Here is a 16,752-nt window from a genome sequence, read left to right as displayed (position 1 = left end):
AAAGGACCCAAGGTGGCTTATGATCACCTTTCTCTGAATCTCTAAATGGGGGCCATAATGTATCAACTGAACATACCAAACATAATCTGCATAGTTAGCAGTTAGTAGATTAAAAGATAGCATTTATAGAGTAGACATGGTCTAGAGGGGCGGGGTAAAAATCTAATAAATAAGCAAACAAACAAACAAATAAAATAAACCTCATGTCAACAGCAAATGCAGATTGGCCACTATCGCATACAGAGTCACAGAATCGTGGAACTGGAAAGGACCTATAATGCCACTGAGTCCAGCACTTAACTCAGTGCAGGAATCCAAATCAAAGATGGTGGTCTAGCTTTCTCTTAAAAGCCTAGTGATCAGCTGCTTCATGTCAAACAAGCAACAGTATCCTCTTATTTCTAAAACAATAGAAACCGGGAGGCATTTCATCCCTTGTAGTTTGAGCAAAGAAGGCCTACTGAGTTCCCAGCAGAGGACAATAAATATGATCAGGTGGCACCTTCCTGTGTTTGAAGTGTGTATTACTCTTTGCACAGCAGGAAGACAGTTCACTCTTGCAAATCTGGAATGTTCCACTCCTCTAACTCGTCCCCCCAAAAAAGTGCCTTGTGCAACACTGCCCTATCCTGCCTTTCGGGGGGGGGGGGTGAGCACCAACATTTATGATAATTTACTTGTTTTCTCAAAATAACTTCCCCTAAGTGCAGTGTCACTTATTTCCAGATTAACTGTACTGTACATAAGTTTGCAGCCACAAAAAGAGAGTAAACGATTAAATAATTTTCAGAGAGGTAGCTGTGCTAGTCTGTTTCAGCAAACTAAAAAGTGTATTGTAATCTACAGCAGTTACACTGACATCAATCTGGGAGTTTTAAAGGTGCCATGGTATGTTTGTTCTTCCTTTCCATTTGATTTTGTTTGTGCTTTTGTTTTATTACTTCTCTATACTATAATCCCTTTGATTATAGATGCAATACACAAAAATAACTCCCAATTTCCATTTCATACTAGACTTATCACAATTTGTCTTCCCTTAGACAAATCACTCGAGATTGTATGATTTAGTCCTGCATCATTTATACATAGGTAAAATTGCACAGCTTTTATTATCTCCCACCCCCACCCAGTTATTACCGTTCCCAAATAACTGCATGCACATAAACACAGAACTTAGTCCCAAAGGACTAAATTCAATTGTTAGTCCAGACTAGAGAAGAGGCATCCAACAGGATATGCATAAGCACTGACTTAACAAGTTCCATTCATCCAGTGGGCCTATAATACTAGGGCCGAACAACTGGATTTGGCTCAAATGGTCACACAATTGGTCACAAAATGAGAAGCCTGACAGAGCAGAGGGATAGTCACACAATTGTCCTTTCATTCCATATTTAGGCAACAGCATACAGTACTGGCCATATCCTTCACACAGAGAAGCCAAGAAGCAACTTCCTACCCATGATTCCATCACTGATAAGCAATGCTAGTAACAGATACAAAAGAACGATATATTTCTTTCTTTATTGTAAGATTTACATCTCATTTTCTTGCAAACACCTCAAGGTACCACTGATTTTTTTAAAAAACCTGCCTGCCAAACATATATCAGAAACAATAAATTAATGCTAACTGCAGATTCTGTTTAGTATGTTCAGCTGATACATTATGACCCCCATTCAGAGAAAAGTGATTGTGCTTACGTGGCAATGAAATGAAAGAGATCCATGTTAACCTTAAAACATTAACTTGTCCTGTCAGTCCTGGTGGATTGTACCTCTAGTAGCAGCTCACTATTTGGATAGTCCTTAGCATTACTATGATAAGCACTTTAAAAAAAGTTATTTACCAAGTGACTGGGTCTTACAATTTAAAAGACATAACACAGAAAGAGAGGAAGAACAAAACTTATAATGGGAAAAAAAGCTGAGATAACGAACAGCTGAAATAGAAACATTTCCGGGCAAGGAAGAATAAGATTCAGTTGATGGAACAGCGATTACCACTCTGAGCCTCAGAAATGATGGAGTGAGAGCCTAGTTTTTCACCTTGTCACTAAAGATCATAATATATTGGGCCTGCTTCCCACATTGGGCACTCATCCATAGGAACCCTACTAGGGTGCAACGGGTTCCTTACGTTTCCAAGTAAAAGAAGCAAATCATTGGCTGCTCTTCCAGATACTTGGTGCATGTAGTAAGCAAACACATACTATTCCAGTCTTCACTTTGCACATTGGGGCTTCCTCACAGGTAAAGTTGCACAGCACTGCAGCCAAAACAGGGTCTTTGCTATGAAAGTTCCTATCATGATAACCAGTTTGTCACTGCAAGATGCCAGCGTACATTCTGCTGCCAGTAGTAAACCCAGCTACTCTTCTGGAAATTTATTTTCAGATACTTATTTCTTCTCCCAATGGAAATAATGAAAGCCTACCACAACCCTTCAGATTTTGGGAGATTTCCAGGAACAATCATTTCACAGCTCGGTTCTTCTGAGGAATTATTACCCCATGAGCGGAAACAGCCTGGCCTGCTTAATGAAATGTATCTCAATGGACTGTTTTAATGGGCTAGATTCTCGGGTGTTGCAGGAAAAATCTATTGTGGCCACCAGATGGAGCCAATATCGTGTCAGGAACCAGTAATGAGGCTTCTTGATCATTAGAAACATACTTCGGCTCCTTATTTTGAATGAAACTTTCAGAGATCAAAGAGAATTTCAAGCTAAGATTTAAACAATGGGGTGCTATTTATTTTTCTTTAAAAATACCACTTACGACTTCCATAAATCACAAAACCTAAGATACCTCTGTTAATTTCAAACAGGGGTGATCGTTGTGTGGTTGTTTTTTTAACCTCTTTAAGGCCCCCAAGTTTAAAAATATAACAACACCCCACTTTTTTCCTGCCCCTGGATTCTGGGAAGAGTCATGGCTTTCTGGCTGGAAACCTGCATAAAAACATTCCACACTTCAAAAAAGTGTTTGCAGGTACCATTTGGAAATCTCGTTCATGCTACTCCTGGCTGGATAGCTCAGTGAGTTAGGTATCTGGCCGTGGAGCCAGAGATTGGGAATTCAAATCCCCAGCCCAGAAAAACCAGCCTGTGTAGCCTTGGGCAAGAAGAAGGGAATGGCAAACCACTTCTGAGTTCTTTCTACCTAGGAAACCCTGAAAAGGGTCATCATAAATCATAACTGACTTAATGGCACTCAATTTATTATTATTATTATTATTATTATTATTATTATTATTATTATTATTATTATTATTATTATTATTATTATTATTATTATTATTATTATTATTATTATTATCATCATCATCATCATCATCATCATCATCATCATCATCATCATCATCATCATCATCACACCAAAAATTTAAAATATACTTAGGGGATGTAGCCTATAAACCACAATGGACTGCACCAGACCTAGAAACACCCATTTTCAACATTAAAAGTAAACAGGAAATGCCTGAGCAAATATTTCTAGTTTAGTTTGTCTCATGTAGGAGGTGGAGGAACTTAGGGGAAACATACACACCCCAAGTGAAAACTGCTGATTCTGGAACCAAGGGAAATGGATAAATGAATTAGTGTTCTTACAGGCTACAGTGTTCAAGCATGAGATTATTCTCACTAGTAATTCCAACTAGAGATGGGCACAAACCTCAGTATGGAGGTTCGTCCATTTTGTACACACAGCACCACAGGTGCCACACGTTCCGTTCCACCTCCACGGCTAGATTCCCACACTCACCAGCTGCCTCAGTTCTGAACCACTAATTAAGCATGCCTTTCTATTAAGGACATACACCATAGTTTGAGCTTCTAAAGTACATAATAGACAAGTGCTTTGGAGCTACCTGCCCGCATTGATTTTCATTTTCCATCCTCTCCCTATTAAAAAAAAAGCAAAAAGCAAAGCGTGCTGCTTATATACCGCCCCATAGCGCTTCAAGCACTCTCTGGGAGGTTTACAATTTAATTATACAGGCTACACATTGCCCCCCCCCAGCAAGCTGGGTACTCATTTTACCGACCTCAGAAGGACAGAAGGCTGAGTCAACCTTGAGCCGGCTACCTGGGATTTGAACCCCAGGTCGTGAGCACAGTTTTAGCTGCAGTACAGCAGTTTAACCACTGCGCCACGAGGCTCTTGATTTTAGATATGGATTTTAGAACTAGCACTAACTTGCTGATTTACAGCACGTATTTTTAATTACTGAGAATTTTTTTTAAAAATGTGTTACTACTAAGAGAGACTTTTCAAAGCCAGGCAAAGGTATAAATGCCAAGTTACAGCTTGGAAACACTACAAGACTACAACTCCCAGGGTCCCCTTGGCAGCATGCTACAGTGACCATGTGTCAGGGAAGTTGCAGTCCAAAGAAACATTTTTTCTCAGCTCTGGGCAGAACTGAGGAACCTACAGCCATTCAACCATTATTAAAATATGATCCCAGCCATGCCTCCCTATTGGCTCAGTTGATTAGGGCTGATGGGGTTTCGAATCCAGTAACGTCGGGATAGCTGCTTTTAGTCAAGTCCTGCAGCCTCCCCATAGGCCTCTATCATCGTTGCAGATGCCCAGCTAACAAAGAACTGGTTCACACATTCGAAAAGTGCACCGTGGAAATTTATTATTGTTGTTGTTGTTGTTGTTGTTGTTGTTGTTGTTGTTGTTGTTGTTGTTGTTGTTGTTGTTGTTGTTGTTGTTTGTTTGTTTGTTTGTTTATTTATTTATTTATTTATTATCCCGCCTATCTGGTCGGGTCAGGACCACTCTTGGCGGCTAACAACATAAATAATACAATAAAATTAATATACGAAACAATTATTAAGTGGTAAGACATTACACAAGGTGGGAGGAACAATAAGAGAGGAAAAAAGGTGTTAAGGGGCGTCAGGGATTATCTGATGGGAAGGCCTGCCAAAACAGCCACGTTTTTAATTGATTCTTAAAGATACCCAGCGAGGGGGCCATGCGAATCTCAGGAGGTAAGTTGTTCCAGAGGCAAGGAGCCACCGCCGAGAAGGCCCGATTTCTTGTCTTTTCCTTCCGGGCCTCTCTCAACGTTAGGCTCCTCAGCCTCACCTCCTGGCTCGCACGGGTGATACGGGTAGACCTTGGTGGGAGAAGGCGTTCCACCAAGTATCGAGGCCCTAAACCGTTTAGGGCTTTGCACGTAAGCATCATCACTTTGAAGTCGATGCGGAAATGGATGGGCAGCCAGTGCAATGCGGCCAGAGTGGGTAAGATATGTTGGAATTTTTTCACTCCATTAAGTAATCTGGCCGCCGCTTTCTGCACCACCTGTAGTTTCCGCATCAGCCTCAAAGGTAGCCCCACGTAGAGCGCATTACAGTAGTCTAATCTTGAGATTACGAGTGCATGCACCAAGGTGGTGAGCGCCCCGACATCAAGGTAGGACCGCAGCTGGGCAATCCGCCTGAGGTGAAAAAAGGCAGTACGGACCACCGACGCTACTTGGAATTCCATAGTAAGTGCCGGGTCCAGATGGATCCCCAAGCTGGTGGGCAGAGTCACCCCCCCCGAAAGAGAGGGAGTTTCCCAAACCACCAACTGTGGGGGCGCCCACCCTCAGTACCTCTGTCTTGTCCATTATACTTTTAATTCCCTTCTCTATACAGTGGTGCCTCAACTTATGGACATTCCTACTTATGACCATTTCGAGTTATGACCAGCTCCGGCTCTAAAATTTTGCTTCCACTTACAAACAGAAAAAGGCAGGAGAAAAAAGATGAGAAATTCAAATTGCTAACTGTAGGTGGCAACGAGGCTGCTTCTTTGTAGCTCTTTCACACCAGCAGTTAAAGTGTGCGTGTCGGAGGAGGCTTGGGACTGCCTGGCTTCTGCTTCTGAGTGAGCATGTGTGTGTGTGTGTGTGTTTGCAGGGAGGCTTTGGGCTTCCTGCAAAGGTAAGGTACTGTTTTCTGCTTTTTAAAATCTGTTCTGGGTGTTTTTGCAGCGTGGTTTTGAGCTGGGTGAATTATGTTCCTGTGTTGTGATGGGTCATGGGGGATTTGGTTGCTTTGGGGTTTTTCCCCCATTTCCGATGGGTCCTGCATGCTTCCCTTGCTTTTTCCTTTGTTTTCTTCGCATTTCCGACCTGTCCCCTTTGTTCTCTGTGCATTTCCAATCTGCTCCGTTTGTTTTCTGTGCATTTCCAATGGGTCTTGCATGCTTGATTGCTTTTCTCCCCCCCTTTCACTTGGAAGGGATTAATCACGTTTCCAATGAATCTTGCAGTGATTTTTTTGTGTGTGATTTTTTTCCTTCAGTCGCAATGGATTAACTGCATTTCAGTGCATTCCTATGGGAAATGGTGCTTCGACTTACTACCATTTCAAGTTACGTCCATCTTCTAGAACAGATTGTGGTCGTAAGTCAAGGCACCACTGTAGTTCTGTAGCAGGGAAGAAATGCTACATCGTCACTTGACCATGAAGCTCACTAGCAGACAACTCGTCTTAGTTTTGATCGTTTTAAAAATAAAATATGGGGAAAACACTATGTACATAACCATAAACTCCTTGAAGAAAAGAAAAGCTGCAGAGATAATGTGGTGTAGTGGACAGAGTGATGGACCAGGACTCAGGAGGCCTGGATCTGAATCCCTGCTCAATCACAGAGGTTCACTGAGGGAGTAGAACTGGTAAAACTGCTCCTTAAATATCTCACTCACCTTAAAAGCCCTGTTGGAGTCACTGTACATCAGTTCCAACTTGACAGCATGTAATAGCAGTAACAACAACAACAGAGCTAGTGAATAATATAACACATCTTTAAAAACACCCATATGCTTTGTCTTTGCATTCATGTATAGGTATGGGCATTCTTGTTTGGTGCCTCAAAATTACCATATGGAGATTAGCTTGCCTATCTGCTCTAGTGTCAACACATAGTTTCAAAGGACAACTATTGGAAAATTTCACAACTTAAATCACAAAATAATAATTGGGGGGTGGAATTGCACAGGTATATAAAAAGGTGATAATTTTAAACAGCAGCCAAAAACAAATTCTTCATTTATTACCTCAGATCACTCATGGCTCTAGGGGTAAGTGACTGCTGAATAGACCTCTATCTCAGTCTTTCAGTTTCAATGGCGTTTGCTAAATGCCTGTCTAATCAGCGCCTTTTCAGTGCAACAGCTTTGTGCTCATCCCACTGCCAGAGTAGATCTGCCTCCTCTGCAGCTGTTGACCAACTGGCTCTCTGAAGGCAGAACTGAGCTGCTTGTTGGCTTCTAAGCCATGAGCACAAAACAAAAGACAACACACACACCCAAAACCTCTCTTATAAAAACAATAATATCTTGGCTTGCTGGCTTGCTGGCTTGCTGGCTTGCTGGCTTGCTTGCTGGCTTGCTTGCTTGCTTGCTTGCTTGCTTGCTTGCTTGCTTGCTTTATTTATTTATTTATTTATTTATTTGTTTGTTTGTTTGTTTGTTTGTTTGTTTATTTCCTGCCCATCTGGTCTATTCGACCATCTTTAGCTATTACTAAACCAGTATATTTAATGAATGCATAACAGACCTGGAAATTTTTACTGAAATAGAAAACAGGTCCTCTAAATCTCCATGAAAACCCTAAACTGTGAGCTGAATGAAATGTAAAATTATCTACTAAAGATGCATGACAGAGATGAAAAGGCCTGATTTACACAGTGATTTTTGACACAGGAGGAAAGATAACCACATAACATACCTTCACTGTGGTCAGCCAAAAAGTATTATTGAATATGCAGTGAATGCCATATAAGCCCAGAGATTTATTGACATCAAGCCATTAGAAGGTGAAATGAAAATAATGGCACGTCTGAAGGAGGTTAGAGGTCGCACATGAGCCAAGAGATGAAGCCAGAATGGGCTGAGATCTACTTTTGTATGCCATTTCTTACCAATGCAGTGACATCTTTGGTAAGTCATTAACTTACAATTTTGTTTTCTCAGTTGTAAAAATGGCACACATTAACTATGCCATGAGTATTTGTGAGATTGAACAAGGTAAAACTTACGAACTACTCTCGGTGGAAGAAGTGGTATATTTGAAATGGCAGCGTTACATGTTCCTATACTGTAATGGTTCTGCTTGAGCTGTACATTGTTCCTCACTATTTTGAATCTAATTGGAGGGATCACCCTGCCAATCCAAGTTATGAGATAAATAGTCTCCAACTTAGGTTAAGAAAGCACAGTTTGGAAAATCATGAAGGTATGGGAGAAGGGCCACCACTCTAAAATAAGAGCTTCTGCTTTGCAAGCAGGTCTCATGTTTAACCCGTCTGCATCTCCAGGCAGGACTGAAAAAATCCTGCCTGCTGCTCTGGAGAACTATTAGTAGTTAGTCTCAACAATAATGAGGCAGATGGACTAATTAAGACACAGTTACCTAAAGTATGATTCTATAGCAGCCTCCTACAATCTGGTGACCTCCAGAGGTTTTGGACTATGTTCCCCAAAACTGCCGAGTATAGTCACTGAGGCTAATGAAATTTGTGATCCAAAACATGTGGAGAACCTTGGCGAAGGCTGCCTCAGGGGAACTGGGTAGATAAGCTACCGTATTTTTTGCTCCATAAGACGCACTGGACCTTAAGATGCACGTAATTTTTAGAGGAGGAACACAGGGAAAAAATATTCTGAACCAAATAGTGTAATAAAATATTTAATAAACTATAACAGAATAACATTTGAACCATGTAAAGTAAACAGCAGTCAACAGTGGCATTAATATAGACCATTATCAGCCAGTGATAAGACCTATATCACTCTACCTATATTTTACATTTCCTTTCATCCACCTCCTCCCCATGCTTATAGAAATGTCTCAATGACCGCTGAGACTGTTGTGCAACTCCGCCCATCTACAGCTCAAGCCTATTTTAAGTTAGAAATGGTTTGTCTGATTTGGCACTGCATTGAGAGGTCCCTTTTAGCTGCGTGGAGGATAAATAGTGGAATTAAACTATTTAACAGCTGGTTTTCCTTATTTACTTTAGGTTATGCAAAAGAACAGCAACACAAAGCTTAACCTGATCCCATTCACCAGCAGTAGCACATGCTCAGCATAAGACCAAATCTCCATTTTCTGACATAACTGAACGTTTATAGCATGCAAGGGACAACCGGTTAGGCCACACAAAGTCAGGAAGAATGTTCTTGATGAGCCAAAAAAAACTGAATACAAACTATAGTAGCTGAAATCAGGAAGCAGGTACTGTAATCCAGTTAGAAGTCACGAGGCACAGTTAGTTTCCTTGCTGCAACACCCTTTGGAAATACATTCTCTATTAGATGCCCAGAACTAGTTGAAAAGTTTGCAAGTTGAATCCAAATTTCCCATAGAAATGCATTGAAAATTAATTAATGGATTTTTATGGGGGGCGGGAAGGTCAGAAACTTTTAAAAACTTAAAAGGTCACTTACCAGGTACTGTAGACTGAGCCTTGCTCTTCACAGTGCCTTGGTAGACCCCAGAACAGCCAAAAAAGAGCCCCAAACAGCTAAAAGCCAGCAGGCACCCGGCAGACGGCAGCCATTTTGTGCTCTTCTCCGCTCCTGCTCCTTCCCCCTCCCCTCTCCCCACCTAACAGCTGATCGGCGCTGGTCTGAAAGGCTTTGCAGGCAGCTTTTAAAGCAAGTACCCCTATGCACGTTTCTACACAAGCAGGTTTCAGCTCAAACAGAGCACCTTTTCACCCAAGCACAGTTTAACCCAAAACAAGCAGCTTTTAAACTACATTTAACATTTTAAAACGACAATACCAGGCAGTCCCAGGTCTCTCTCCCATCAATCTAACTGCTTGGACTAGCAAGGAAGCAGACAAGCAGCCTCTTCACTAACTGAAAGTTTGAATTTCCCAACTTTCCCTGCCTTTCCCATATATTAGGTATGCTAATATCTGTGCACTGGAGGATTGTGGGAGGAACATCCAGCCCCTGATAGGGGTCCTGTGGGGCACCCCAAAACACTGAGGAGCTCTCTTGGCCTCTTTTGGGACTGGAGCTGTGCAGCCCTGTTCTGATCAGGAGGTGCAGCCGGGGGGTCACCATGCCTTTGGGGGATAGGGCACAGAAAGGGGAAGAATTTTCAGGGGCCATTCCAACTCATACCTGGCAGGGGAGATATCATTATTGTAAAAGTGGTTTTCCCAGGGTAAGGCTCATCTATTGCACTCTGGATATGCTGACCCCTGTGATTTCCCCAAAAGTGGGAAAATCAACTGCCTAAGTGGGGGACGGTGTGGGTTTCCCTGGCCTTTCTAGAATTACTCTTTCCCCTTTGGTCCTTGGCTGTTTTCATTGCCTGCTGCCATAGGCCTGTTAGCCTTGCTGGTTTTCCAGTTGGGCTGCAAAAAGCAGATCCTGGAAAGCCAGCAGTGCAGAATGGTGAGGTCCAAACAGCAAGCAGTCTTTGGTGCCAGTTCAGAGGCCGCCCAGCATGGCAGTGGGAGGCTTCTGGGTGGTGATGGCTGAACCCTTTTTTTTACTGTATTCGCTCCATAAGCCGCACATACTCTCCCCCCCCTTTTTTTGAGGGAAAAAGTGCATCTTACGGTATGTGGAACATGTTGGACATGAAAAAATGTTACTCCTCCCCCAACCATAATCTGAAGTAGTGAAATCCATTCTGTCCCCTCTCCTATTTGCATAGGCCAGGCCAGAGAACTAGTCATTAAAGTCCTTGTTGCACATGGGTTAAGGTCCAAGGGGAAATACTGGGCGAGGATGTGGGAGGAAATAGTGGGAGAGGTGTGTGTGTATGTGTTTTACATGCCCATGTAGCATACCTTTTCCATAACAAGACGAGCCAGCTTGATTGGATTTGCTATACATTTCACAGCAGATACTGCTCCTGAGGACAGATTTTTTCCATCCATGATAATGGCATCCATTTCTACTTCACCTTTCTCATTTAATACAGAGCCGCAACCTAAAATCATACAGAAAATAATGACATTACTATCCATCCAAGGAATTTTATTACTAAAGCCCCCTTAATCAATTCACATTTTAGTAGTCCTTAAATGATACTTTCTGAAATACCAATGTCCTTGCAAAAATACTTGTAAACGCAACCACAAAGACCAGCACTATAAAATAAAAATTGTTATTGTTATTATTGTTCTTGCTATTATTTTGGTCATGGTTTTTCCCCACTTTGGACAACAGAAAAAGCCTATTGCAAAGCACACATGCATTCTTGATTTACATTTTGTGGAATTTGGAACTGTCTGATCTGGCAATGGAAAGAGAAGGAAAACAGCATTTCTAAAAGAGGAAACCAAAAGAAGTGCCTCATAAAAAGTTACACTCATCTTCTTATTGCAAGATCCTTTTCTATTAACACCCCACCACTATTTAAAAACAAAAAAACTCAACTAGGCCAAGCATTGTCTGTGAGCTAGGAACTTGATTCAAATCCAGCACATACTAATAACTAAAGGCTCTGTGAAGGAGAGCTAAAGCAAAGTGAGCTGTCCTCAGCAGTAGAAACCCTACTAAAAAGATCTAAAAGACCATTTAGATCTTTTTCTGTGCCAAAGAATGAACAAGCACAAAGAAATGGTTAGGAGATGAGTACTGTACATTGCCCTCGACTCTCTTTTCACTTCGACCTTGACTTAACTGGAAAAAGGGAGGAAAAAGGGAGTTGCAACATGGCTATAACTGAGGAGAAGGGGATCATGTTAGAAAAGACAGAAAAGGCAGAGGAGAGGAAGGGAAAGGTTGAGGTTTGCTTGGTAAAGGAGGGAGAGAAAGGAAAAGGGGAGGAGCAAAGAATGTCAGTTTGGGAAGAAAGTATAAATGCCCAGGGGGAGCAATGGTTTGGCAGTAAGCTTGAGGGAGAGAAAATGAGAAGGAAGGAAGGACAAGACGGTTCGAAAAGGCGCACAGATTGAGAGATTTCCCAAACCTGAAAGTTGGTGGACTATTGCCTGACCTGGAGCCAAAGCGAGAGGGACAGACTTTATTAGAAACCCAAGAGTGAACAGTCATTGTCTTCCCGTGCGGACAGGGCACAGGCAAAAAGGCGATCCGTCCTGATCCCATCTATAATAGACCACCGAAAGAAGGAGAATGGGCGAGACACCCATGTTACGGAACCATCTGTGCGGTGAGGAGCGCACCCCTTCGGAACCCCACCGGCAGGGAGCGTTTTGGCCCAGCGCCCCAATGAGTTATCCGGATTTTCACCGCGAGTTAACGTCTTCAAGTTATGGCCTGTTGCCAGAGTTCTCTTGTTTCAACCCGATAGAAATAATTGTTGAAAAGCCTGAGACTAATAAAAGCGAAAATATGAGTTTAGTAAATAACTTCCATCTTTATTTCCTCACAAAAGTGAGGAACTGCCAAAAGATTCAACTGAACCCGATCACAGACTCTTAAAAGTTTAATCAGGCAATTAAATCTCAAATTACAAGACAACGGTATTACACATCTTGTCACCAATCCACATGGACTCTCTGTTGCAAGGTGTTGAAATAGACAATGTTACAACATTCAAAATAAATATGCTGACACACACACCCCATACATGCAAGACCTTTGATTTCTTTAGTTCAACAGCAGGCTGTCAGCCTGAGTTAAATGTTCAAGCTGTAACATTAAGATACAGCACAATTAGCTGTTAGTCAGAATGTCTTGGAATATGTAGGCGATCTAAACTTTTCATTCTGAAGAGATGAAAAAGTTAGTAACTTAAAAAGTACATGTATCATAATTAAACATGCATTGCATCCTCACTGATTATACAGTTATGTGAGCTCCTCTTTCAGTACATTTGAAAAAGCAATGAGTTCAAGAAACAAGCTGCTCCGCTAAAGAGGAAGACTCATGTATTATCAAAAATAATGTAAAGCCTCAAATGCAGTGTCATTTAAGAGTGCCAAATTTAGAATGACTATTTGTAAAAGACAGTAGTGCTGCCCTGAGATATTCTGCTGCCTCAGATAGAAATGTCAAATTCTTCATGAACCTTATGCTCCATATTTTAGAGAAGTTAAAAAACAACTGGCATTATCTATATGTAAAAATATGTAGCCTGAAGGCAAAACTAAAAAAGATGTAATCACACCTCTAGAAGCAGTGCTCCCTTCAGTGGCAAACTATGTCTGACTGGAACATCTCAACACCAGCTTCCTTTCCAGGTCCAGTTGAGAAGATATACACAACAAAGGAGCATTGCTGGAGTGAAAATGTCATAAGAGCAAGAAATAGGCAATTATCTGAACATTTGTTTTAACTGTGGGATGAGTGGCATTCATTTGTCTATCCAAGAAGATGGGATGTTTCACTTGTTTCTCAGCTATGTCCATAAGTAGCATAAAGTGGAGTGTTTGCTAGTATGCTTTTGCTGGAAAGAATGACTTCTTCTAACCTCTTCTAAGGCAAAAGGAAGCCTGTGACTCAAATACAGTGGTGCCTCGCTTAACGAGTGCCTCGTTTAATGATGTTTTCGCTTAACGATGTTTTTTAAAAGAATTCTATGCATCATTTAACAATGTTTCCTATGGGCGATTTTGGGACCATGCATCGCATAGCGAATGCATTTTAGGTCCCCTGTTTCGCTTAACGTTTTTTCAATTTTAAAAGTGTCTTAAAATGTTCAAAAATGTTTTAAATGCTTGGAATCGTTAGTGCACCTTCTAAAACGTGTGCAAACTTAATTTGGCTTTGATCTGACTTTTCGTAAATTTTTGGTGAATTTTTTTCTCCCCCATAGGAAACAATGGAGCTGTCAAAAGTTGGGCTCCATTGTTTCCTATGGGGGAGAAAATAATTCACAAAAAATTAACGAAGACTCAGAACAAAGACAAACTAAGTTTGCACACGATTTAGAAGGTGCTCTAATGAACCCAAGCATTTAAAACAGTTGCTGACTTTTCGTTAATTTGTTGTGAATTTTTTCATCCCCCATAGGAAACAATGGAGCCCAACTTTTGACAGCTCCATTGCTTCCTATGGGGGAGAAAAACATTCACAATAAATTAACGAAGACTCAGAAACTGTTTAAATGCTTGGATCCGTTAGAGCACCTTGCAAAACCTGTGCAAACTTAGTTTGGCCTCGTTCTGAGTCTTCGTTAATTTTTTGTGAATTTTTTTCTCCCCCATAGGAAAACATGGAGCTGTCAAATTTCGACAGATGTCAAAAGTTGGTGGGGGAAAAAAATCAGCAAAAATTAATGAAAAGTCAGATCAAAGCCAAATTAAGTTTGCACCCGTTTTAGAAGGTGCACTAACAATTCCAAGCATTTAAAACAGTTTTTGAACCTTTTAAGACACACTTAAATTTGCAAAAATGGACATCGCAAAACCATTGAAATGCATTGAATAGGCTTCAATGCATTCCAATGGAGGAAACATTGTATCACTTAACGATGTTTCCTATGGGTTTTTTCGCTTAAAGATGGCAATCCGTGCCTATTGGAACGGATTAACTGGTTTTCAATGCATCTCTATGGGAAAACGCATTTCGCTTAATGATGTTTTCCCATAGTGATGTTTTTTTGGAACCAATTAACATCGTTAAGCGAGGCACCACTGTGTAACTTTCACAGGGCAGTAATGAAAGGTAGTATCCTTTTAGTACCTAATAGTTTCTGACTAGCTTTATCCCTTTCTCACACACACAGACATACACACAGTCTATTATGCTGTCCCCAACTCTCCCATGTTAGAGGAACTCAGCCAACCTTACAATATGACTGCTTTGTTCTTTATGAAGAGAATACCCCCCAAGTAGGTTTCAAAACCAGCAACAATTAAGCTCATTTTTATGCAACTCATTTTCTCCCATTCAATAGAAGCAGCTGTACATAATGAACCTCAACCTTAATCAGATGTAAATGATTAAAGAACTAGGTATCATGTACATCAAGGGTAGCTAAATCTTAACAATCTGGTTGCCCATATAACATAAATGCAAGCCCCCAGATTTGCCAGGTTTCACTCAAGCATCAGCATCACCAGACGTGTGAAGTACACTGCTAACAAGGCACAAAATATCAAATTAGCTGAACAAAAGAGGAAGTCTTCTTAAACTAAGCTTGGCTAATTTTAGAATGGGAGCTTCTTGGAAGACAAAAAAGAAAGCCTTACACAAATGCTCCATTTTAAATGCTTGCTAAATGTCAAAGTTGTCATCAGCTGATGATAACTCAGATTATCTCAGAAAGGTTACCAGAGATGTGCCAATGATTTAATTGTAGCTCTTCACAGTCAGGAGTGCCCATCCCCCTCTCCACATGAAATTAAGGTGGGGGATTGCTTTTGACTTACATGATGTGCACTGCATCCTAAACTACAGAAGAACCCTGAACCATTTAGATCCTTTTCTGTGCCAAAGAATGAACAAGCACAAAGAAATGGCTAGGAGAGGAGTACTGTACATTGCCCTCGACTCTCTTTTCACTTCGACCTTGACTTAACTGTTGCAGGGGTAAGTCTCACACCTGTCACAGCAGTGGATTGCCATAGTGTCAATCTGGTCTTAGGGTTCCCCTAGTGTAGCTGCCGCTGTGACACCTGGATCCTCCCAGTCCCTGCTTTTTGCACACCATTCTACCTAATGGGCGGAATGTTTTCCTCTCCTTCCACCAATGAATGAGGCGTTCTTTGACACAGCTTCAAAACCATTGGCATAGAAATATCTTCTTCTCACAAATGAATAGGTTGCTCTACATTTCAAGCAAGTTGGCTCGTGATGGTGGAAAGAGAAGTAATTACTGTATAACCAATATATACTTGGCACACTAAAAGTAAAGCCTGTGACATTCAGTCAGAAAAGGAATACATGTGTTTAGAAGTATCTATTGGGATTAGAGGCAGACTTACTGACAAAATTCTACCCATAGATACCCTGTGTGTTATCCCGTAGAGTTAGAGACTTTACAGTGTTTTTCACTCTTCATTAACCGTCATGTACGAAGAAAGTGAAATTCAGAAAACTAAGAAAGTTGCCATACATTCAACTGGAAAAGTAGAATGGGTCCAGTACATTTTCCTTACGAGCTTGTGCATAATAATTTTATTTATTAAACCTTATTTATCTACTGTTTTCACACAAGTGTATCTAAGGGCAGTACACCATAAGAAACTGGTAACAAAATGTAATCACATACTGTATTTTTCCATTTATAAGACACACCCCACTTTTCTAACCCAAACACTTAGCTCTGAGTATTCAGCCTCTGGGCTCAGAACGTCGGACATCACAAGTTCCTGTTGCATCTGAGCCTACAGGCTCCACTTCCAAGAGATGTGTTCTAACTGGTTTGTACAGCATCAGCTGACGTCAGTTCCATAAATCTCCTGACTGTAGGAAGCTAAGCCTTGTGACTGAAGGAAGGTTGTTTACAGAGGCAAGGTAGGGAAAGTTTTGTTATCTGCTCAGCTATCTCACCTTACATCTGTGTAAAAGACGCCCCTCAATTTTTAGTGTAATGATTTTAGGGAAAAAGTAGCATCTTATACATGGACAAATATGGTAATTAAATACAACACACATATATGCATATATACGCACATACAAAATAGAAGCAAAATCACCTTCTAAATTCACCACAACTTTAAATTCAGTTCAGTCAGTAAAATGGATGACTCAATTATAATAATTTTAAATATAGCACTCCTTTTATCATACAGTCATTTTATTTAATGATTTAAAATACCCAAGAGAGTAAAAATGTCTTAAACTGGTACCTAGAAGAGAA

General features: G+C 40.9%; 1 protein-coding gene and 1 non-coding gene across 9 annotated transcripts in view; one reads left to right on the top strand and one right to left on the bottom strand.

The window, feature by feature from the left end:
- ASRGL1 (asparaginase and isoaspartyl peptidase 1) overlaps window positions 1-16,752 on the bottom strand; it is a 38,933-nt gene that overhangs the window by 14,730 nt on the left and 7,451 nt on the right. For all 8 annotated transcript variants that reach the window (XM_020785869.3, XM_020785864.3, XM_072999999.2 and 5 more), the window contains exon 3: window positions 10,826-10,968. In XM_020785869.3, coding sequence (XP_020641528.1) covers window positions 10,826-10,968 — 143 coding nt within the window. The remainder of the gene's footprint in view (window positions 1-10,825; window positions 10,969-16,752) is intronic.
- On the top strand, window positions 10,141-10,298 carry LOC140703426 (U1 spliceosomal RNA). The gene has a single exon (XR_013540930.1). It is a non-coding gene; the product is annotated as a U1 spliceosomal RNA (small nuclear RNA).

The sequence above is a fragment of the Pogona vitticeps genome, chromosome 1 (genome assembly GCF_051106095.1).
Source record: "Pogona vitticeps strain Pit_001003342236 chromosome 1, PviZW2.1, whole genome shotgun sequence".
NCBI classification, from domain to species: domain Eukaryota; kingdom Metazoa; phylum Chordata; class Lepidosauria; order Squamata; family Agamidae; genus Pogona; species Pogona vitticeps.
The sequence above is the reverse complement of the archived record's forward strand: the minus strand, read 5'-3'. Positions and strand labels throughout refer to the sequence as shown.